At 41.0% G+C, this 24,181-nt stretch overlaps 3 protein-coding genes across 6 annotated transcripts in view; 1 reads left to right on the forward strand and 2 right to left on the reverse strand.

Annotated features, from left to right (window-relative positions):
* Positions 1-9,312, reverse strand: part of ddb1 (damage-specific DNA binding protein 1) — a 30,346-nt gene extending 21,034 nt beyond the window's left edge. For both annotated transcript variants that reach the window (XR_008414514.1, XM_053864745.1), the window contains exons 1-12: positions 9,142-9,312; positions 8,310-8,458; positions 7,079-7,195; positions 6,769-6,990; positions 6,503-6,617; positions 5,966-6,063; positions 3,619-3,777; positions 3,083-3,166; positions 2,714-2,830; positions 1,417-1,519; positions 817-892; positions 627-735 (exon numbers count right to left, since the gene is read on the reverse strand). Coding sequence is in view for 1 of the 2 variants with exons in the window: in XM_053864745.1 (XP_053720720.1) it covers positions 627-735; positions 817-892; positions 1,417-1,519; positions 2,714-2,830; positions 3,083-3,166; positions 3,619-3,777; positions 5,966-6,063; positions 6,503-6,617; positions 6,769-6,990; positions 7,079-7,195; positions 8,310-8,458; positions 9,142-9,202 (1,410 nt within the window). In the remaining variant the exon portion in view is untranslated. The remainder of the gene's footprint in view (positions 1-626; positions 736-816; positions 893-1,416; positions 1,520-2,713; positions 2,831-3,082; positions 3,167-3,618; positions 3,778-5,965; positions 6,064-6,502; positions 6,618-6,768; positions 6,991-7,078; positions 7,196-8,309; positions 8,459-9,141) is intronic.
* On the forward strand, positions 8,511-15,361 carry LOC128758610 (cilia- and flagella-associated protein 70-like). 3 transcript variants are annotated; one of them, XM_053864747.1, is made up of 14 exons: positions 8,511-8,725; positions 9,815-9,997; positions 10,094-10,225; positions 10,461-10,589; positions 11,146-11,279; positions 11,578-11,693; positions 11,789-11,929; positions 12,023-12,144; positions 12,660-12,812; positions 13,622-13,798; positions 13,990-14,079; positions 14,415-14,516; positions 14,924-14,971; positions 15,206-15,361. In XM_053864747.1, exons 1-14 carry the CDS (start codon positions 8,714-8,716, stop codon positions 15,272-15,274), a joined length of 1,608 nt encoding a protein of 535 aa, XP_053720722.1. In that variant the 5' UTR covers positions 8,511-8,713; the 3' UTR covers positions 15,275-15,361. The 3 variants fall into 3 exon arrangements, with proteins under 3 accessions (XP_053720722.1, XP_053720721.1, XP_053720723.1); XM_053864746.1 differs by lacking the exon at positions 8,511-8,725 and adding an exon at positions 9,297-9,689; XM_053864748.1 differs by lacking the exons at positions 8,511-8,725; positions 14,415-14,516 and adding an exon at positions 9,297-9,689.
* Positions 15,362-15,415: 54 nt separating this feature from the next.
* The window catches only part of itga11a (integrin, alpha 11a), a 38,981-nt gene continuing 30,215 nt past the window's right edge, over positions 15,416-24,181 (reverse strand). Inside the window, exons 18-30 of the mRNA XM_053864743.1 lie at positions 23,854-23,964; positions 23,696-23,781; positions 23,370-23,580; positions 23,201-23,299; positions 19,811-19,887; positions 19,129-19,212; positions 18,814-18,904; positions 18,629-18,742; positions 17,756-17,839; positions 17,573-17,683; positions 17,241-17,336; positions 16,434-16,547; positions 15,416-16,292 (exon numbers count right to left, since the gene is read on the reverse strand). Of these exons, the coding sequence (XP_053720718.1) occupies positions 16,215-16,292; positions 16,434-16,547; positions 17,241-17,336; positions 17,573-17,683; positions 17,756-17,839; positions 18,629-18,742; positions 18,814-18,904; positions 19,129-19,212; positions 19,811-19,887; positions 23,201-23,299; positions 23,370-23,580; positions 23,696-23,781; positions 23,854-23,964 (1,356 nt within the window). The 3' untranslated portion in view covers positions 15,416-16,214. The remainder of the gene's footprint in view (positions 16,293-16,433; positions 16,548-17,240; positions 17,337-17,572; positions 17,684-17,755; positions 17,840-18,628; positions 18,743-18,813; positions 18,905-19,128; positions 19,213-19,810; positions 19,888-23,200; positions 23,300-23,369; positions 23,581-23,695; positions 23,782-23,853; positions 23,965-24,181) is intronic.

A 24,181-nucleotide genomic window follows, 5' to 3' on the forward strand; every position in this document is an offset into this window, starting at 1 on the left:
TAGAATTGAATTGCACTCAACACGAGAAATACAGTAGTTGCATTGTCTTGATTTGTCATTGGTATGAGACATTAAAAAAAAAAAACCTCAGTGTTTAAAAATGTCACTTGGATTGATCAATACATCACACAGAGCTTGTAAATAAACATAAGTTACCATTGGTGTAAGATAGCAGCTCAATGTAAGCCAACAGGCGACTGCTGGACACCTATAATCCAAAGTGTACTTCTGCCATTTAAATGATGTGAGTGTGAATGACCATCCACTCGGACATTATTGTCATCTACTGAGTGCACAATTGAAAATGTCAAAAGGATATAGCTGATAAAAAACAATGAAACACAGCTCAAACAGAGGACTACGCAGCATTAACCAGCATGACTAATACCCTCATCTTTGTATGCCTGCTATAAACAATGCTTCAGTTAAGATGCATGTTGCAAGATTCGGAATTGAATCATAAAACATTGCATTATAAAACAATATGAGTACCCATTTAAAGAAAAGAAGGTCATGATGTTTCAGTTTTGGAGAAATAAATAATCAGTAGTTTGATATTTGCAAGTGCGTGAATGTGTATGTCAATATATAAAGTACTGTCAACAAAAAAAGATTGATATACAAACTTGAATCAGTTGCTGGTGGGCAACATTTCCACAATAAAATGTCTGCTGGTTGTCAACGAAGCCTGGAAGTTCTGTCTCTTCAACTTCCTCTCCACTCAGCATCAACACTCTATCGAGAAAATACACACTGAGATAAGGCCCAAGAAATCGACTCTTGGCTTATCAGACAGGCAGCAGAGCAACCACTCACCGTGTTTGACCCACAAAAGACAGCACCAGCATGTCATCAGTGTCTCTGCCTGCCTCTGAGCGGAGCGGCCACAGACCTTTAAGGGGATAAGGGAGAAGGCTTTCAGGGAAACTCGGCGAATGTAAGAGGCAGGAAGAGATGTCAAATGTCATTCAAGTCAGTGGATGTTTACACGAGAGAGGAGCAAGTCGCTGATCTGTCTTAGTGAGTCATTGATTGGGAAAGTGAATAATTGGCTCCATCAAGAGGCCACGGCTGCCTGGACTTTTAGGGCAGAGATGGTCGATAAATAGCAGTCTTAACAAATGCAAGCAGACCTGAAAGGGGACTTGGTTTTTATTTAAGCCAAAACTAGAGGTCCACAGAGAGAAATAGTGTTTCGGGAAAGGCTTTATTCATACATCTACCTTGGGAGTAAGGGGAAAAAGAAATGGCTTGGGTCATGTGGTAAAGTGGATTTAGACAGAGCTAAACCTGCCAGTAGGAGACAGTCAAAAGGCCCTTATATTAATGGCCATATCGAGAAGAGCATGCACATTAAAAAAACGTAGACTGATATGCATCAAAACAGATATTGATGAGGAAGACAGTAAGACAAACCTTTGATTCCTGGCAGGTCAATGCTGGCATGTTCATGAATGCCAATGCCATTGCGGATGATGCGCAGCGAGCCCTCTTTGAATGCACCAGAGCAAGTCACTAGCTAAATGAGAGTAAAAATAAAAACAATTTTTCAATCACTTCAACCTTACCAACTAGGTTCATTTCATTCACAATGCGCCCCTTTGGGTGTTTTTATTTAATGTAAAAATACATATATAATACATAAATTAGAGATTATATTAAGAGTCAGTGCTAAATGTGATTTTTTTCATGAGTTAAAGGACATGCCAGAAGGTTTGACTTATATTATCAATAAAAAAAACCAACACTTTCCATTTATAGACAAATTTCCATATTTTTTTTAATTAAAATCATGAGATTCAGTGTCATGTGTCAACGCACTCAATTCTTCAATGGTGCTGGCGTGGAAATGATAATGTATTATAAAGCAAGATCTGCATAACAAGGCCAAAAATATTGAAGACTGTCGACTGTATATTTAAGAAAATCCAAGCAGCCCAGAATGAAAAGGAAAGAAGTTTATTTAAAGCTTTAGAAAACTGCTTTAATGACCCGTGGACATAACGATTACCACACTTTCAATCTACCTCCGGGGGTGTTATCGAGCCTAGTTTCATTTAATTAAAGATTAGGACCAGCTAGAAGGCTTTATGATTATAATAAAATTAGATTCTCACACAAGAGCTGCCAATGTCAGCAAAGCAGAAATGGGGGGTAAACAAATTTCAGTTAAGGGGTGTCAATTGAAACTGAAACAGAATGTGCACTTTTACAACAAGGCAAGAAAGACAATCAGAGATGTGGCATAAATAAAGAATAGATCGAGTTAGCAGACAAATGTAATGCGATGAGAACATGGTGCCCTGCCACAGAGACACGACAGCCACATTAGATGCTGGAGTCAGCATTGTTTGTTTAGTCTTATCATCAATATATTTGCTCACACCGCAGAGAAAAACATTGACTACATTTAAAACGAATAATTTATGAAATCTATTAAGGGTGTGCTGATTAATAAGCGAATGTATTGGTGCTGACATGAGCATTACATAGTTTTTAAATCCACTGTTGATATTAACAGAAGGAATAACAATGTTGCTCCTAGAAGTTGCAAGTCGAAACCGAGAAGTTATGTAAAATGACAAAACAGTTAAAAGCAAGCCTGCTGGAAGTGTCAAAATAAATCTGCATAGAACACATTAGTTGTATAGTTTTTTCTTTCCTCTGATGTTTTCATTTATTTCAGGCACATTAAGAAGAATCTTATATTTACCTGGCCCTGGCCTTGTCTCTCTAGGTCCACCACACACATGTCGACAATGGGCCCAAGATTAGTAAAGGTCTCCATCACAGCCACAAATGAACCCTGGTCATTGCTGTCCACATTAAGCTAGTGGGACAAATACAACAAATGGCATCAGGCAAAACAAGTCCATTGTCTTTAGTCATGAATTCCTCAAAATCAATACATCTGCTTGCTACTTTTAAATGTTCATTCCACAATGGCAATTTTTAAAATACTAATTATATCATTTAACTTAACAAATCAAGAACAATCATCTTACTTCAGTTCCAATTTTCAAGAGTCAATCTCCTGTATCAAGACTACTCAGAATAACAACGCTAATAAAGAGAGTGTTACCTTGACCAACTGGGAGTCGCCCAGTCTGGAGCCCACAAAGACCACACCATTGTCCAGATAGGTCAAACATTCAGCAATTGAAGTCTGTACAGAGATGATAAAGCCACATGTCAAAATACACAACTTACTCGGTTCTCATTTGTTTAATCAGTCACACTATACAGTGTTGCTACAAACTATTCAACATTGGTATCCCAGGTCAGGTGCAATCCTGTTCCTGGACTCGATGGAGACTCCAATCTGTGCTCCTTATCTTCATTAAGTGATGACAGGATTATAGGGGTCACCAACTAGTCTGGCTCACCGGCCTCAAGTGTTTAATTCTCTAAGAATTACAAACACATTCCTGTTCTATTAAGTAATATGAAATGAGAGTTAATTACAGTGAACAAAAAGAAGACATCTCATCTGTCCTCCAAACCCACCAACTACGACATATATTTGTATGTGAAGCAAGCAAGAATATATTGAAGAACACAATGAGAACAAAACAGATCATAATGGTGACATGAAAAGGAATGAAACACTTGACGAACCTCTCCCAGCAACTCCACATGCAGGTCCTTCAAGGCCACAGTGCCATCGATGAGCTCCTCCTTCTCCAGCAGCAGCATGAACAGACGTCCCTCCATGTCTCCAAGCAGATATCGTGAGCCATTGGGATCCACTCGGTTGTGACAGACAATAGTGCTTTGCTGAAATTGAGGTAGGAGCAGACATAGGTCACCTTGAACTTGTGATGGAAAAACATTACATTAAGAAAACACAGTGTTCAGTCAGAAAGACAGTTTCTCCACTCCTGTCTATATATATATATATATATATATATATATACTGTAGATATAGATACAGAGATAAAGAGACAGAGTGATAGATAGCAGAAGTGGTGAAACTGTCTTACTAACTCAACATAATGTTTAATCTTATAAAGATTAGACGACTGATACATATGAAAACACTGGCAATGATTCTGGACTAGCATTAGTGATTGTAATGGGAAATGGAAAATGATACATAAAATAACTTGTGTGGATACTTCACAGTACACTAAGGTCTCTGGTGTAGTCATTATCCCCCTTTATTTATAAGTTAAGTGCATTACATAGTTGTTTCAAATATAGACCAGAGACCAGAGTCCGCAATTCTGCATCTCTATCATTTTACATCTTATAAAAACATCTACTGGGGATAGACAAGCAAACACAAGCAAACAGTGGGGAAATTAACCATAATTCAACAATGAGACATTTATTTTAACATGGCAAGGGCAATATGACAATAATATTACAATCATGACTTCAAATTTAGACAATAGAGAAGCAACAGCATGTTTTATCATGCAATCAAAATTGAATCATTACGTCTACATTTAATTTAACTTCATCTTTCTTCTGTGCTTTCAATCCCCACTTGTTTTAATATCCTTCATCAGTGCAGCAGTCTGAATGGAAGAAACTAGATCCACATGCATGGTGAGGGAAACTTATGCATTAACATACGATCAAATTTCAAGCACAGTCATGGACAAGGCTGAGCCAAAGAAGAATCCTGACTAGTTTACTCTGAACCTCAACTTAATATTTTTATGCACTTAACGCACAATGCCACAATCCCAGACCTCGCAATGTCATATGCGACTCCCACAACGCCAGTGGCCTTAGAGCAACTACGCAAATGCAATTAGCATCTCACTTGCGTCTCCTCTTTTTAGAATTCCCTTTAACAGTGAAAACACTGGGACTACGTCAACAACAGAACAAAAAAAATCTAACTAAAGTACAACAACGGCATCATTTTCAGCATCAGAAACCAGGAGCAGACTCTCACGCAATGTTCTCAGTCACATCAGTGATGACAGCCTGTTGGAGATGTTCCAAAAACCAATGGATAAAAGCACTAGAACAATGCTGATGTTCAACTTGCAAAAGTGGAGATAAAGCAAGTGCTCCTTGTGTCATTCATCATGCTGCACCCAACTCCAGACAGACTGCAGACCAAGCACTGAAGTGTAAATGAAGTTTTATAATAAAATAGCGTGACTCCTTCGCATAAAAAGCCACAAAAAAAATTTTAAATGTGAAATCACAGATTCGTAGAGCAGGACCACTTGATGATGTTGATGTCAATTTGTGACTGCAGAGTGCAGACATGATGTCTTGATTTCTTAATATGCCTAAGTGTCAGGTGAAGTGTGAAAAAAAGACCCACTAGTCTTACAGGTAAAATAACTAATTACTTTTGATGGAGTTTAAAATGTTTGGCTGTTGTTGATGGACAAGATACATGATACAGTATTGAGGAAAAAATGAGTTCGCACCTGAATTTAAGTTCAAATCTATTTCAGTCGTTTACATTTTGGTTATTCATAATAATTTAAAAAACTCCATTTGGAAGTGAAAAAAAAAATTGAGTTATATTATATTATAATAAAAACAATATTTCCACAAATTAAAATTGAAAAAAAAAGGAATTCCAAAAAGAGTGATGCCCTACTAGCATGGGTCGGCCAGACTAGTTTTATCACATATTAGGCAAAAAAATGTTTTATTATAAAATACGTAAAATATCACAAGGAGAATGATAAGGAGAAATGTTGCATTTGTAAACAAAACAATGTTGGTCTCCAGATTACGTATTTCCAAATGACAATTCCTTTCCTTAAATGTGATTGGAATGACATGAAAAGATGAGGAACGCAAGAGGTATTACTTCCTGCTGATGCACAAAAAAAGCATTCCTCATATTTCCTTTTGTATTTACTTAATGATTTGACTGATTTTGTTTCGGAACTTGCCTCACTTGACCAATGATATACTATGTGAAAATGCTATTAAAATAACTTCAAAACACACCCAGAATGAAAGCGGTGGGAATAGTCCGTACCTTGATTGTAGGTGGTGCGATGGCCAGGTATTTGTCTCCATTGTGGTAGGTAATGGACTCTTGTCCTATTATTATAGCGCCACCAAAAGGCTCTGGTACTGTAATACAAGCAAAAAGGTATTAAGTGCACAACATATGAGAAACTTGCCACATTGCTATGTATCAGATGAATACAAATTCTTTGAGTGGGTCAAGCATGTATGCCGAAGTTAGTAAAAATAATTTCCAGCTTTGTAACGTTATTGATCAACCAAAGGCCAATAACTCAAAAGCAATAACTTGAGAAATGTAAACCAGCAGGACGGAGGTAAGCAATGAGTGAATACTGAGTGGTTCATTTATTTAAACATTAGTAAAACAGAGTTGCATAAAGGTAATCTAATCTGCACATTTATATAAAAGACGTTTATGCATCATGTCAAATAAATTCTACTTAAGAGAATTCTACTCAAGTCAAGGCAGAACTTTACTGTACTTTCCATGCACAAGATATTCTATGGTCACCTAGTATTTAAAATACATCATCAGTAGTAGTACCTGGAATGACCATGGATGCTTCAGCCTCAACATTCTCTTGCTTCCACGGGCCTTTATTGAACTCTTTCTCCCGGAGAGAAACTTCGTAAGTCTTCACATGTCTACCCTGGGGGTCCTGGAGTTTAGAAAAAGATATTTAAGACAAACAGGTCGTCGAAACCATAACTTCATAATACAGTCACACCATTTGAACATGATAGACTTTGACAAAATAAAAAAGGACCTGGTGACGGACAGCTCAAAGTAACTTTTTTCTCTAAAGGTACCTGGTAGATGAAGCACACAGTTGGGGCCTGGCAGCCGTACAGGAAATGAACATCAATGACTTGTAGTTCCTCCAGACGGATGTTGAAGGCCTTCAATTCCCGGTTGTCTCGGTCCAAAGGTATCACCTTGAACAACCCGTCATAAAGCCTCAACCCGATCATAGTGCATTCTGGATCAACAATGCCAATAATGCCAGTCTCCGATGGCCGTCCAATGCGATCCTTCAAAAAAAGTGTGGTTAAAATTAAATTAAAATCACACAGGCAAACGTGGACAAAAACAACACTACACAGCTTATGGCTTACTAACCTGTACATTTCCATGAGCACGGGTGATGATGTCAATGGTATCTCCATTTTGTTTATATTCTAGAATGCAGGCATTGTACTTGGAAGTGAGAATAAAGAGCAAATCCTTGCTTTCCCCCTGAACATAAAAGAATGAAAAGAAACAATGTTTTAACTTGCACAAAAATGGTTAAAAAAAAGAGATCCTAGATGGATCTCTTTCATCCTGTCCATGATCAACAGATGAGACTCAGGGGGCTCCTTCAGCTATCATCCCAGATAACAAACCTCAGAAAGGTTTGGGTGTCCTTTCATTACATCTGCCTGCAGCACCTCCACCAACCCAATCACTAAATATGACTCATAACTAGGGATGCACAGATTGCGATACCAGTATCAAGCATCGACCCGATCCAGCAGCTTGAAGTGGGATCAGGAATCGGTGAAAAGAGCAGACGTCAGAAGCTGATCTTGGCACTTAAACTCTATGTTACTCAAAGCACAACTATTTTTTTTCCATATCATGGGAAGAAGGTTAATGCTTTAACACTGGTTTCAGTAGATACCCAGAACCCAGGTATTGGTATTAGTACCAGAAAAGTCAGACCGGTGCAATCTAGGGATGGGTGCTATGGACAAAAAAAAGTTATCGGTGATAACAATAATTATCATGATCATCCAGCGCAGCAGGAGACCAGCATGTATTGATGTGAACCAAGGCAGGCGACCGCGCCAGGAAACCTATGAAACCCACTCCATCTAATAAAATAAACACGGAACCAGAGATTAGCAAAGGTTCCGTGAATTAAAAATAAGTTTAAAACTACCATTGTGAACCAAAGTCCACCACACACTCCACAACTGTCACACGCCGGTGTCGGCTGTCAAATTCTGCAGAGCTAGAGAGGGTGGCGTGACGTCACGGTCTCGTCGGGTTCATGTATGCACGTCCAATGCAGCGAGTGAGCCGTGTGTTTATTGAATTTATCGTGAGACGCAGAATTGTCATTGTGGAGATTGTGTTTGACAGTACATGGTGTATGATAAGTTATAGCCCATCCCTAGTGCATTTCTACTTATAACATGTTTCCATGTTTGTGGAAAAAATGTATGTACATTTTCTTTTTTAAATATGTTTAAGTGTTAATATGAATATTCTGTGTTTGTTTATTATTGTGACAGACAGCAAGGTATTAGGGGTTTATATAAGCGAACATCTAATGTGTGTGTTATAGTGTTCTTTAAAGCTGTACCTTTGGTCTGAAGAGCTCCATGACAGCTATCTTGCCATACATGCCAACTTCTTTGACGGGGCGCAGCCCCTCTGCTGTGACAACATAAATTTCCAGCCGTGTGTTTTTCGCTATGAGCAAATTAAGGTCCTCTGCAGAGGTGAAGTGGCCTGTGGGAAAGACAAAACACGAAGTTTAGACAAACTCAGAACTAAGGTCAGGGATCCTGCACAGGTGTTGCATCTGTCAATTCACTTCAATTCGACAGATTACAAAGATATATCTTTTAGCGATCGCTTGAAATTAACAGAGAAGCTATTAAACGAGAGAAGAAGAGGATTTTACAACAACACCGACGTGGTGTGATGTCACGCGTTTTCATAAAAGGAAAATAAACGCCTCGCGTTATTTGCAACTTTCTGCAGATGCTCTTAGAGGTGAGGTTTTTCATCAAATTCTCTCGACTTAAGAAGTGTCTGGGGGCGGTAGGGATGGTTATGGTATGGTATTTACAGGTCAACGATTAGGCATCTTTTGGCATCAACAAGGACCTGAGTATAGTAACAACACTTATTTCGGGGAGACATCTTGAGTGACACTGAATTAAATCATGGCTGCTGTCCGGTCTTGGCAACATATATCTATTCAAGCAAATGACTTCACTGCTTAACAGCATAACCAACGCGTGCTGCTTGAATAACACAGCATGGTTCGGCGAGTTAACGGCGAAGCTACCGCGGGTCCGTCGCGACCACGGGTCTGTGTGCGCAGCGCGGGAGCTAAGCTACGCTAGCATGCGTTAGCATTCGACTCCCTGCCAAAGACGACCGACAAGCTGCATCTGCAAGTTTACCTGTGATGCAGGCGTTGACCGCAGTGGGTTTCTGGGCAGTGACCACGTAGTTGTACGACATCTTTGACAACAAAAAGTAAACACCTCAAAAGTGTTTTATGTCACACAAGTGACAGAATCATTGATCAGCGATATCCGGAAGTAGTCGCGAATGCCTCAGAAAGGATGCTGCGGGAAAGCAGCAGTGTTGTCATAGCGCCCCTTGTGTTGGGGCGCTCGAATGACCAGGACATGGTTTGTTTCTTACTTCTACATGAACGCCGTGTGTTTTCGATAGATTTTTGATTGACACCTATGTTTTTGTTAAGCGCATATATTTACAGGGTTGGAAATTCCGATGGCATTCAGACTAATTTTTATAATCCAGTATGAAAATAGAAAGTGCTTGTTTTGATGGGTATTGTTGGCTGTGTGACCTCATAAAGATGGGTTTATAAATGCGAAGCACAGCTCTCATCGCCGTCTTTAGTATCCAAGTCATTACAATCCTAATCTTGATCTATTGTTTCCGAGCCAACATGCCGAATACCTCTCACTTTGGTAACTTGGTGAGTAATTGTTTCCATGAAGTGTAAATAGTAAATAACAAAGTGTTTGATGCCTTGAATAAGCTTTTCTCTGCCTGTGTCGCAGTCTAACTTGTGTTTTTCTTGTTTCCATTTTCAACACACAGGCAGTGCAGGACTACCACAGGCAGGTTGGACACGTGGTGTCTCACGTCATGGAGGAGTTCAAAAAGCTAACCGGGGAAAATGGTCAGCTGCCGGAGGACCACTGTCGCAAGCAGCTGCTGGCAGACCTGATGGGTGGACTCAATGTCTCTGGTCGATATTTTGACTTTAAGGAACAAATAAAGGTACGTGGAACAGATACAGTTTTGTGAATTATGACAGGATCATTAAATGCCAATATTTGTAGATGATAATTCCTGAAAAATGTGTTTTCCTCGCAGGATGCTGTGGTGGGCATTGTGTGTGACCAACTGCAACAAAAGGAGGCATTCACAGACCGTGTGGAGCTGCAGAAGTTTATCTGCAAACTGTATCATTACCTGGTGGATGAAACGAGAATTGCTCTGAAAAAGGTAACTTACACAGGGTTGTTTTTATACACCCATAGTTAGCGCACGCTTGCATCATTATTATATATGTAATGAGGCTATAAAACCACTTGGACTGTCATAATATCATAATTATAAAAGAGATCATCTTGAGCTCCAGTAGAGTGATGATGAAAACATTTCTGTGAGTGGTGCAAAAAATATGTTTTAATATCAGTCAGTCGTGTATTTTCTTATCAGACCTTGTTGTTGTCATGAGATCTACTCAGGTGAGGCCGTCCTCGCCCCGCTGGAGGACATGCAGGTGAGCTCACCTGAGCTTCTACGTTTGGCAAAAGAGGCTCAGCTCATTGGAGACTACCGACACGCTGCTCATTATTACAACCAGGTGTTCATTGTTTTTCACGTTTATTATTTCTTGTTCTTTTCCCATGGTGATTGGACGTGCTCAGACACTTGAGTTAGTTGAAACAGGTGTGATTTAACGGATAAATAAAAGCTGTATTGATTATTAATGAAGTGTCCTCAACTATGTGGGCAGCATGGTAACACTGCTGTTACTGTCGTTCTGTAGTTCAACCGGCGCTCACTTGCACGGTGCATAATATAGTGTCCAATAACACACATTCATAGCAGTCAGTTGACGTATATTTCTCTCTAACGGAAAGATTATTTGTTTCCCAGGCTTAATTCACCCGTTTTACAAACTTGTGTCTTCACAAATTTAACTCTGTCCTCTTACATACATTCCATTTCTGAAATAATTCAGAAAACAGATTTGATTAAATGTTTCTACTGATCCTGAGTGATCTATCATTCATGGTCTCAGTCCGCTGAGATCTTTTTTTTCGGACCAAATACAGAAAGGACATGAAGTGTCGACCTTCATCACCCAGATGTGCTCATTAAAAATTAAGACATTGTTACGACCGTGTCTTCCCCAGCTGGTGCTGAGACATCCCGAAGAACCCAAGTGCAAATATGACTGGGGAGGTCTTTACATGCTGACTGGAGACTACATGAAGGCCAAAGAGTGCTTCCAGGATGCCACGTCCTCAGAGCAGAAGCACCCTCCGAGGTAGGACGACACATCAAAGCTGACTATGGAAACAAACTCCTCTTCTCACAATATTTCTTTCATTTCCTTGGTATAAAATACGACTTAAAAAAAAGAACTTTAGTTTACACGTGTTTTATATTTCCTTCTTGTATCATATTTCATTTCTGTTTTTGACCTACTGCATCGGGTTTGACAATGTTCACCATCAAACCTTTGATGATATTTGTACAACAGTATATATTTACACGCACCATTTACTTACAACAGAAGACCATATTTGACCATTTGATTCTCCCTTCTTTATCGTCTGGGGCAGCTTGATGATGTGTGGAATTTTGGCTGCCATGGCTGAAAACAATAAGGAGGCTGAGATTTTTCTGTGGCGAGCTGCTAGTGTGGATCCTCCCTGTGTGATGGCCTGGATGTTACTGGGTAGGTCATCCATTATTGTGGTTTTATCGAGATCTCCAAACGAGTGAAGTGTGAAAAATAAAAACCTTTGACAAAGACCAATGCTGTCACATCAGGTATGCTTCTGGAGAGTCAAAACAAATCAAAGAAGGCCACAAGTGCTTTCTGCAAGGTCAGAGAGATACTGAATACAGATAATACGGCTCAACAGCAGCAAGAGGAAGTGGAAGCATTTCAGTCTCCTTTCATATCAGAAGGTAGGAACCCAGAGCATTTGTTGCCTAACAACTGCCGGGTGTGAGGCAGACTTGCAGGAAGGATGCACGTAATTATCGCAATCTTTTCTCCAGACTCAGAAGATGAGGACACAGCAGTCCACAACGTTGCAGATGCAGTTCCAGAGTCTGATAAGCTTCCATCCTCTATTTACACCGAGACTCTACAGTTCCTGCTGCAGAATCACGCCCTGCAGGTACGTTACGATCAAATGTCAATGGAAAAAAAGTGAGACCATTGAGGTTGCGTCTAATCAGACATCTCTGTATTTGCCAAACTCGCTCATACCGTGTTCGCTTTTGTCAAAAGTGCATCTAAATGTTAACCTCTATGAGCTGCTCAGGCTCATTCAAGTGATAGAGTTGTGTCAAACTCAAGGTTCGCGGGCCTCTCCACGCCTGCCATGTTGTCATCCATTGCCCATCTCATCATGATTCCATCATTATTGACACGCTCTAAAAAGCTCTTCCACAAGTCCCTTTATTCACACTCACACTAGAGGTCAAACTCTGTCATCCAGAGGTTCAGTAAACTGATTTCTCCAGATGAACTAGCAGATGAACTTCATAGCTCAGGTAATGACAGTGTGTCCAAGTCTTTGAAAGACTTGGTGTCTTTTGATTACTGTATGACACCGAATAAACATCTGTTGATGTAAGCTTTGTCGTACGACTTTTCACGCGTACTCCTGCTGTTCTGACTCATCTACAGATGGCAGAACTCGCTCTGTCACAGCAGCTGCTTCATTCCGATGAAGGTCGCAGTCGCACGTACCTGCGGGATCTGGCACATCTGCAGATGCTGAAGGAAGAATATTGCAATGCTGCGGCCAACCTGAAGGAGGCGCTGTTTCACAAAGATAAGGTAATCATTCAGTGTGCGCGTGCACACACACACACACACACACACACACACACACACACACACACACACATAGTGAATTGCTTTGGAATCAGGCTGACTTATGTAGATTTAGTAGGGAAAAAAAAAATAAAAAAAAATATATATATATATATATATATATATATATATAGCAGATGCTTATTTTTGTCTTCATTCAATGTCTGGCAACGCAGCATGTAGCAGCCTGACAATTATGGCAGCCAACCGACATTGCGTACGACAGTTACGGCAGCACAGTATCCCAGCGTCTCACTCTCACACAGTGATCTACCACTACAGTAGTACAGTACAGTGGTAACCCTCGTGTTACCCTCGTGGCTATTTTGAATGGCATTCGACTTACACCCAATCTGACTTGGTCGGTTGTAAGTTGGATGTTACTATATATATATATATATATATATATATATATATATATATATATATATATATATATATATATATATAATTTTCAACTAAATCTACATAAGTCAACCTGATTCCAAAGCAATTGACTATGCGTATCACAGAGCTAGCAGCTGCCAGTGCTGGTCACACATGAATTAAGTAGCGGTATGTAGCTCTCATGGCACTGCCCTGAGCACTTGGAGGGTTCAGTGATCAAGGGCAGCTCGGCAGTGCCCAGCATGTTAATGGTCGAGGCACACAAGTGGAGGTTTCCTCTTGAAAACACACATAGATACTCAGCTGTTGTTCACATAATAATTTGTGTAAAAATTGTAGTAACTTTGTACAGTAAAATGGCATTCTTTCCTTCTTGTCTGTCTCAGTTTCAAAAGAGGCCCGATCCAGACATCTGGGCTCTGATCGGACACTGCTTTTATAAAAGGTGGATGTTTGATAATGCTAAGGAAAGCTATGAGCACAGTCTGACGTTAGCGGATCGTCCGACGGACTTCCAGCTCGTGTGCCTTCGCCTGGGCTTCATGTACCTGAAGGAGGGGAAGGTGAGGACTGCAGCACATGGATGGTTTATGACTCAGAAGGATTTAGGATTAGAGAAAGAGTCAGAGTGTCAGCTGAAGACAGAGAAACTGATGCTCTTGCTTAACCCTGTCGATAAAACCATGCGTCTTCTAGAGAATTTTATGGTTGATGTTGGGTTTGAGGTCTCTTTTGTGTCGTTGTTCCCCTTCAGTTTGAACGAGCCAAGGTGGTCTACCTGAAGGCTTGTGAGACCTCGCCATCCTGCCTGACGTGGCTCGGCCTCGGCACCGCCTGTTACTGGGTAAAAGCCTTTGTATTGTTCCTGAAATCACAATTATCACTCACCAAATCTTCAATGTAATGTTGGCAAAGCTTAAATGTGTTCTGGATAGCTTCGTGTGATCGTTTCAAATCCCTCCAACTGCTTATCAGGATTAAAAGATAAGAAGTCAAGACCTAAAGGACAAAGTGGGTTTGGGTAGGAGATGTCAGTGTGTGTTATGGACATTGGAAGTTGGTTTATGTGGCTCAAAATATGGTTTTAGAAGCAGCGACACAAGCACATTTGTGTCTTTGCGACGATGCAGCAGCTCTGCTGTCCTGTGATCTGTGTATCAATGATGTGTGTGTTGGCAGCGGGAGGAGCTCTCTGATGCAGAAGATGCCTTGGTACATGCTAATCACCTAAACACTCAGAATGCAGAGGTATGGGCTTACCTGGCTCTCATCTGTCTGAAGGTGAGTGTCCAAAGTCACTCCTGAGACTGATGACTTGGATGTATTTCAGGAGGCAAGAAGTTTCGGCTCTGTTGTACATGCATCTGATGCTCATTTACACACCCATCAGTCGTATCATAATAATTTAATGCCTTAATGGACGTCAGACTTTGAGGTGATGGTCCTCATCCCTGCTGCTTTCTCGGTCCATCAAGTGGGAGCTCAGTGTCATGTGCCTTGGACACTAGGTCAAGAGATTTTTAACGTTTATGCACATCAAACTTTTGTACACACTGTATATTATAACACAGCAAATGCCTGCCATAAACACATCCTGATTCAGATTCAAGGGAAGGTTCAAATTATTGTTGATGTTCTTTGGAAAAAAACAAATCTGATGTGTTCAAAAATGTTCAACTCTTTTGCAGACGGCTCGATATCAAGAGGCAGAGCAGTTTCATGCCTATGCCAGAAGGGTGAGTGAGATTGATATTTTATTAACGCTGGAATCGACTTAATGTTGCCATTAGCTAGTCCTGTCGATTATATATAAATAAAGTACACTGTGAGGTTCCATACAGTATGATCTATATTATTTAAATTATATATTTCCAGAAAACAGAAAAGTTCCACTTTCAGTATAAACAAACACTGAAGGTTGTCTGTATTGTGCTTCACTATATACTGAGTCTAACTGTTTTTGGTTTTAGTTCAACCTGCAGCAAAAGTCCCTGCTGGATGAGTATGAGAAGGTCAAGGTTCATATTTTCAGCTATTAGACATGACCTGGTGACGTGGTGCTTGTCACCGTGGATCTACTTTCTGTGTCTTTTCAACCTGACTAGTGTCCAATAAAACCAACAAACAACAACCATGAACTTGTGTCTCTATTTGATCAAGTAAAAAGATCCAGGAAAAACTCTAGAATGTTTTATTTTCAGGTGTTTTACATCTCTCACACCTCATCAGAGCAAACAGTCGCACATTCATTGTGAACACCTGGAAAGGCACAATGACTCTTTACAAATTTGCAGCAACCTTTTTCCTTCCAGCTGCTGTATAGTACTAAAAACTAATACATTTTAATGGCTATAAAAAGGCACTTATTTACAAATTTAAGTTACAAAATTACAAAATAAAAGTGCATCAAACATCTAACACTAATCCAAATGGTTTACCAAAATGGACATGCGCGTATAAAAAGGGGTAAAATGAGGGAGGAGAACATTATATATGGTGTTTGGGTTTGTCGTCATAAATTATTCTGCCAAGTTACTAGCCAAGTAGAATCTCTGAATTCAATATACAATAAAATATTTATACATTGCTTTTAATGGATTGTGGGGCAGCAGCGGCCCTTGAGGTTAAAGCCGTGAAAGTTAAATAAATATACAATCAAAAATGGGAGAGCGAGTCCCTGAAGCTCGCCGAGCAGATCGGACCAAGAACATCAGAGGAGTTCTTTGATGTGTAGAGGACAACATGCAGAGCGCAGAGGCTCCAACAGTGCAGGGGTGAGAAATGAGGATGTCAGTGCCAAGTCTCTGGGGTCCGGGGTCCACAGTGGGCCGACCGATTTAGTGCACCGAACAAGCCTTCTTCAGCCACCAGGCCTGAACCGTCTTATGGTTTTCGTGGAGAAGGAAAGGGGAGGTGGGTTAGTCCCTGAGAGTGGGGTCCCCTGTGGAGAAGTGGTCTGCTGGGGGCCCTCAGCCTGCGTTACCGCTCTTCTGCCACTTTTCCGTTCGGCTCCTGCTCGCCTTCGTCTCGCCGTTTCTGTCGCTGGAAGAAGCCAAGCTGTGATGGTAGGGGATACATGAATAAGTGGTCTGTCTTTTGAAACATTTAAAAAGGGAAAGTCAGTGTCAAGCCATGAGTATGAGTCAGACACTGCCTTGCTCTTACCACGGTCAACAATAGTGAGAATGGGTGACTCACCTTCCACAGGGCCAGACTAAGAAGTGCTAAAAGTAGAAGCCCTCCCAGCGTGCTCCCAAGAATAATCCAGGTAGGAATTCTGTAATCACCTTCTTTCCTGATCTCCAGTATTATCTAAGGAATTAAGAGAAAACAAAGGTATAACAAGTCTTAAAAATACATGAGCTTTATCCAGAGGTCACTGTCAATGGGTGCTGGTTCTACCCCTGGACATAAAAGACGAAAAATGGCTGCATGCTCATGCTGTCCAGTAGAGGGAGGCAGAGCTCTCTCCACGCCAGATAAACCTGCTGCACGTTGAGCTGCAGGTCCTTTCGGTCCCTGAGCACCATCATCCCTTTTGAAAACAACTGCGTCTTTTATCACGGCTGTGTAGCTCAACCAGGGAGACTTTTGTTGGCAAGGAAATTAGAATAACATCGAGAGGGGCTGTTGCCAAGATACGCTGCTGAATCTACTTCACAGGGAGAGAAAACACACGACCCGGATGATGGAGTAGATGTAGGTCATGTGAAAACACATTCTGACCACGCGTCATCGGGACAGAGACACCATTAAGCAGTCTCATAATAATATCTGATGTTGGAGAGTTCTTTTTTTTTGAACCAACAAAGAAGACGAAGGAATAAAAAGAACAAAGAAACAAGCAACCTAACAAACTGTGTAAATCAAAATAATCTGACAGTCTCAGTCCAGACTCTGGTCACATGAGGCGTGCATCCTCATCTGGAAATTATAAAAGAACCGGGTCCTGGCAGAAGTCTGGCGTGGAGCGCGGGTTGACACCATTATTGTTTGTTGACTCACATGTCGGACGGGCCTCTGTTCGTGTAGGAACATGTGGCTGGAGGCTGGCAGCTCCACTGACGCGCTGGTCACCACTTCCAGGATTTTAAACTTCAGCTGGAGAACACATGAAAAACAAACACATCACACAGCTGAACGGAGATAAAACTGTCAACAGCAGACGGACACCGAGAGAGTTGACTTATGTCGAACTGTCGGCATTTCAATTTATCAACTTTGTTAATTGATTTCATTCAGCGTCTGATTATTGCTGACTTCCATGTCGGTTATTAATCTGTTAAACGTTGATCTTATATTCCAGTCAAACTCATCTCAAACTCTTCTATACTTACTGCGTGTAACGTGTTTATCCGCAGAGTTCCTGTGATCCTGACTGAGATTTCTCGGTAGGAAGCCACGTTCACTGTGCATTGCAAAGGCAGGGTCAGTGTGTTGGAGCGGTTCTGTGAACAGAAAGACACGGTCAAGCTCATGACGGAACAGTGTTGAAAACAGTGTGGCTGGTTGTAGTTTACCAAGCGTGAGAAGCGTGACAGGTCCTCTGGTGATGCTCGACTTTGAGCCACATGCTGCGGTGGCAAACACGTTGTTCCATCTCTCTGCAAGAGGGAAACAATGTGAACATGTTGCACACACAAGGACAATTCACACCTTGTCACACACTTCGGTTCAAAATATCTTCTAGCTGTAGGAACCAAAACCATCTGCTGTGTGAATTAATGCTGACCAGATTGTCACCTTGACCTATATGCTGCGATTTTAGATATTTCTAACAAGCCTGAAAAACAGATTTTCAATCTTATTTTCAGTTTAAGTACAGTTTAGAGGTTTTTATGTTGCTTGTATAAGCACAGGTTTTGTCAAACACAAACTCCATGCCTCATCTTGTCAGGAAATCTGGAATTTACTACTAGATTGAGTCAATCTTCAGTCTTACACATTGTGTATTTCCAGCCCACCAACTTCAATGTGAGTCATATTAAATATAACATTTATGAAAGAACTTGTTTCTTAGATGTTAACCAGAGAACTTGTTTAACAATACCTGGTGAAGTAGACTTAGACTTATCATAATGCAAGAACAGAATACTAAACACTCTGCTTAATAAATGTTTTATCTTCAATCGTTTTTTTAGGAGCTTAACACATTGTATTTTCAAGCATAGTTTAAGACCACAGTTGAGCACAGACATGAAGTTTACTCCCTGCACAAAGATTAGGCAATATTATTGTACTCTTAAATACCCTTTATCCTAACATGCAGACAAACAAGAGCAAAACAAAAAGATATTTACACCTATCAAGTCATCTGAATTAACATAGATTAACATAGATTATTGGATGATCTGAACACAAGACTGTACCATCAGTAACTACTTCTCAATCACCTGGTCAATGTGAAACTCCGATATCTGAAACAGTTGGTTCCCATTTTTAGTCATCTCTGGGATCTCAATGTTCAGCTGGAGATCCCTGACTGGGAAATAGCCAAGATTCTGGATCTAGAACGAATAAGGATCACATTTCAGATCTCAATGGTGTGTAATAAGCAGAATAAAGTGGTGGTTCTCACTTGGAAAGTGAAATTAAAAGGTGGGCCGATGATCCCCGGCTCCTCCAGCGACAGCTCAGATTTTATATCATATCGGGATGGATCGGAATTCCTACATGAAAGAATAGGGTATAAAAACATATTATATCACATATATGTGAAGCAAACATATTTTTATGTAAACATTGTCATGTTTACAAAGAAAAAAAAACCCTTCCAAAACTGCAAAAGAATACAACAGAAGCAAGACAAGAAGGATAAAAGCAACATCAGTAAGTACTGAAATGTATTCCCCAGCCGCCAAATGAATCTATCCAGTCTGATAACTAAACAAACCTGGTGAAGAGGAGGTCCGCCTCGTACTTCAGCAAGTAATAAAGGTCGTTGACGTTATCAGCCGTGCTCACTTCCTCCCCATCGCTGTGGAGACAGTCGGCAGTTTTGCATTCTGAAACTCCAGTTTTGAAGGTTACTAAGAACACACATGTATGCACACAGACATAAACTGCTATTTTTGTGGGGACTTTCATCAACATAGCCCTTTCCCCAGCCTCTCACCCTGAACCCAACCATCCAAAACAAACTCAACTAAGACTCTTATCTAAACCTAAACCCAGTTATAATAACCTAGATATTTTGGGGGTTTAATCCTCCAAAATCAGGCTTAACGTTGTAGGGGCAAAAATTTCTTTCAAATGTCCAATACATTTTCTTTTCTTTTTTTCTCCATGCAATTCTCAATTAATAGCAAGTCCTTAGGTTCTACCCGCTGTCATATGGTGTTACTGGAAGCTAGTGAGCCTACTGGGACGCAACAATGAGTATTGAGGGTACATACGGCCACTCACAGAAAAAAAGCATTTTGAGACATGTCATACTTGGATTATATTCTTCTCACATCTGATTCACTGTTTTAAACAGGATAAAACTGAAATGGTGCATGTGTCCAACTCAAGTTTGTGCAAAGCAAAAATGGACCATGAGTGCAGTTGCAAAAGAGAAAGATTTTTGTCCAGACCTGCTGGCCTCCAGAAGGATTCGAACAGAATCCATGACCACTGTGCGGCTGAATTCAAACTCCAGACGAAACGAAACCTGCATAGATAAGAAATATGTGGAGAAATGTGTTTTATTTGAAGCCATCATTTGCCCTGGTGGCAATGAGAAGTTCCTGAAATTTTAGGCACATGACCCAGATTTCCTGGACCAAGAAGATATGGTCCAAATCTACAGAACCACAGAAGAGGCGGATCATGTCGATCAATGAGTGAGAGTTAAGATACATGCTCCTCAAGCTTCCAAAAGTCACTGGACATTAAAAAGGACTGAACTGTAACTTCAAACACTTGCACTCTCCCACACAATCTTCATCGTATTTAAAAAATGTCTACAAGATCTAAAAAATAACACAAAGTTAGATGGTAGATATCCTGTTGGGTAAAGGAAAATCATGGAAAAAGGGGCAGAGATGGAGCGACGTTCTCCTCAATCTGCTCCTGTTTGTTGCTGTTAAATGTATAGTAAATTGAGAAAAATACTACAAAAATATCTCTGTAAGTACGAGAGGGATGCAATGGAGGCCACAGCTCTAAGAACAGAACAAAACTGCTATGAAATCAGAAGATGAGAAGACATGTTTACGAACGTGTCCAGAGTGGAATGCATCACCCTCCTCCACAGCCGGTCAACCCTTGTGAACCGACTTCAGATACAGCACACGTTGTGATGCCACTGCGACCTACTTTCCTAGACTCCCGGTCATAATCTGTCTTTTGCACGTTTTTGTTTAAAAGTCCTTTCTGCTCTCACTCTTACTGTTTTGCCGGAAAACTGAGCAGATCTGTCTGAGGTCAAGGCAGCTGAAACAAGAGTAGAGAAGGAGCTCAAATATTTGCATACATGCAGGCAGTGGGTTTGGAAGTCATGATGGTCTGTGGCTGGATGAGATGACGGCATGCCAAAATAGTTGAACATGGAAATACAGGCAGAGCACGAAGCGGCTTCCTCCTTTCCTGATGACATTGCCACCGTGCCGCTTATCAATTCATCTATTATTTTGCCCTTCATCAAAAATAGTATCACTCCCACTCAAACCACCACAGACAGAGGACACTTCTGAAGGTCCTATTGTGCAAAGCAGCGACATGAATCAGATGTGGTGCACAGTGGGGTTGCTTGGTCGGCTTGATGGTTGCAGATACACTTCCAGCTTGAGTCAACCTCAGTGCTTTCTGTGTGGAGTTTGCATGTTCTCCCCATGATCCCACAGTTTACTCTGGGCACTGGCAAACAGAGTGCTTTGAATTGTCTGTAGGTGTGTGTGTTTCCTGTATAGCTATACTTGTGGGGACAAATTCTTGGCAACACACCTACTTTTGGGGGCGCTATGCATTTGTGGGGACATTTTGCAGGTCCCCACGAGGTTAAGCCTCCATTTGAGGATTGAAACTTCAAAATAACTGGGTCATTATAATTGAATTTTAGTTTGGTTCAGAGTCCTGGTTAAGGTTAGCCTTTTGTTTTGGATGGCTGGGTTTAGGGTGAGAGGCTGGGGAAAGCATGAAAGACAATAAAATGTACCCACAATACATATAAACATGACTGTTTGTGTATATACTTGAATAACTCTCCTTGTGGTGACTAATTCTTGGAAAAGCAAATGGTTAAGTTTAACCATTTGTTTTGGATGGTCATAGATCCAAACATGTGTGTGTACGGTTGTGTGCCACGTGATAGGTCAGCGACCTGTTCAGGATGTCCCCAGCCTCTCGCCTCTAATGGCTGAAGATGAATGAAGGGATGATGTTTAAGGAAATTGTAAATATAAAAATGTATTTTAAATTCACCGTGGCCTTGAGATTTTGGGTATACACCGGACTTGCATCCTATCGGGAGCTTTCACCAACTCCAGAACAGTTTCTCTAACTCTCCCACTCAATATTCAGTGACTCTGCCGACTGCCGTAGTATGCTTGGGTTGAAATCAGGACACGCTACAATAACATCAGATCCAGGCATCCCAAACCAATGCTAGCTTTTAACGTAGTTTAAATGAAAACAGGACTATGTTTCCTGGCCTGTATTAACAGTGCAAACATAAAAGGACTACATACATAATGGACACATGTGTTGCTCCGTGCTGAGTAATGTTTTCTTCTTCAGCTCAGTGACATCATTCTTTATCTCCAGACCTTCAGTCAGCACTAGCGCAGCACCGGACATTTTATTTTGCTTGACTTCAAAAGGAGAGAAACCCTCATCTGCTTTGGGTTTAATTCCTTTTAATTGCATGAGGCAGCGTACGATCAGTGTCATCCCCCTCAAAAATAATTCAAACATCACCCTCCTGGGGAAGAAAAAAAAGACTTTTAAAGGCCCCAGCCACTAGAGCATCCCATAAATATCTCTGACATTACAAGCAAGTGAAAAAGGTTCTGAGTCAGCAAAGTGAGAATCAGGAACAGATGAGAGACTTTTCATTTGGAGTCACCTGGTTCATCAGACTCAAAGGGACAAGACAGCTGTGTCAGAGCAGCGGATGAGTGTGTTGCCACTTGGGATGATTCTGGTTGACAGCTGCTCTGATGAAACTAAAATGACCCGACACTCAGTCGGAGAGAAAGGACCATCCTCGCAGTCTTCTTCCAGGCATGAATGAGAGTTAGCACAAGGTAACTGCGTGAGTGATGTCGGCGAGACCTGCATATGTTATTATGGCTCATTTCCCAGGAATTCTTAAGACTTTGCACTAAAGGTTTTATGTTTCAGCACAAGTTTTTGTTCCACTGACCGTGTGTCCTCTTACACACAGAATCTCAACCAGATGTCAATCTCCACCGCCGTTGTTTTTTATTTTTCCTTGCAAGTGTGTGGATGTCTGTAAAAATATTCAGGATAGTCGCTCACTTTGTGTCCTCAGGAAAGGTTCTAGCACCACACGGCTGTGTGTTCCAGTAAAACATCTCTTGGGTTTTAGATCGCCGCCCCAGCTATCTCTCCGTTTATTGTCTGCACTTTCCCACACACTCAGAGCACCACAACCTGAGAGGACCACCACCAACCTGACTGGACTGTCTGGTGACTGCTTTACTCACATGGAATTCCAACATTCCACATCAATTTGAGCCACTTTGACACAAACACTTTCATTGGTGACTCAATGACTCAAGGCAGATGTGTGCTATATTAAAAATGTTCTCAAATGGATAACAAAGCAAGATTACATCAAGGATCTGGCAACGGAATGACTTGAAAATACGACAAAAAGAGACCAGAAATACTGGAGCGTATAAAAATCAGTCATTTGTGTGACCCCAAATCTTGCAAAACACAACTTTTCAGATGAAAATATTCCCATAGTGTCTTTCATTTTCCCCCCCTAAATACAAGAAGACCTTTTCAGATCTTACCTGGGCTCTGGCCTTCATGAATGGAGCACTGACATTGCAAATCTTCTCGTTCCTCAGCTTGTCCTCGATGTAACACTCGATCTTCACGTCAGAGACCCCCTGAATAAAGACCCACATGAGTTCACGTCTCACTTCTTTCTATACCAGAGTAAGAGCCTGCATGACTGACCTTCAATATGAGACTTGAGAAGTGAAGATTCGGTGAATAGGAGATGTTGAGCTGGGCATCGTAAGCATTTTCTCCTTTATTCTCCAAACGTACATCCACCACCACCTTACTTCTGCTGCCCTCCAAAACCCGTAGCGCCCTCTCTGCTGCTACATGACTGACGTGGCTGCAGAATGCACTGCTAGCTTGTACAGGCTGAGAGCAGAACTGACTGGGAGGAAGACAGACAAAAGACACCGTCATTGGTTTGCCTGCTTACACACACGAGGGAGATCATATACACCAAGGACATTTTGTTTTATTACAAAACTGCTTTTCGTTGCTACCTTCGAGTCATCAGGTCAGTGGTACTCTGCAGTGCCAAGTCAGGAATACAACGGTCGTCCTCGTCACAGCCATTCCAAAAGGGCAGCTAATGAACGACCAAAGGAATTAAAGTGCTGTCAACATGCTTCTTAAAGTTTAAATGATCTTGATGTCGAACCTCAGTTTTGACTAATGTTGGCCAGATGTCATCCAGAACCGGTGCATTTTCAGACTCCTGCAGACCCACCTGGACAGCAAACACAATGGGCCGTGCGTAGTCTGACGTCTCCTGAGAACAAACATTCGCAAATGTGTATATATATATTTTTAATGCCATTCTAGATAATATGTTAGCATTTTGAAACCACAACCTCAAGCTCATGCAGGTTGAGGCTGAGCAAATACATGTAACATATCTTGTGATTGGTTGAACATGAGTCTATGAAGTGGAAAATATGCATAAACAAATACTGTAATAAATAACAAAAATAGATATATTACGGAAC

Source organism: Synchiropus splendidus, chromosome 5 (assembly GCF_027744825.2).
Source record: "Synchiropus splendidus isolate RoL2022-P1 chromosome 5, RoL_Sspl_1.0, whole genome shotgun sequence".
Classification (NCBI taxonomy): Eukaryota; Metazoa; Chordata; class Actinopteri; order Syngnathiformes; family Callionymidae; genus Synchiropus; species Synchiropus splendidus.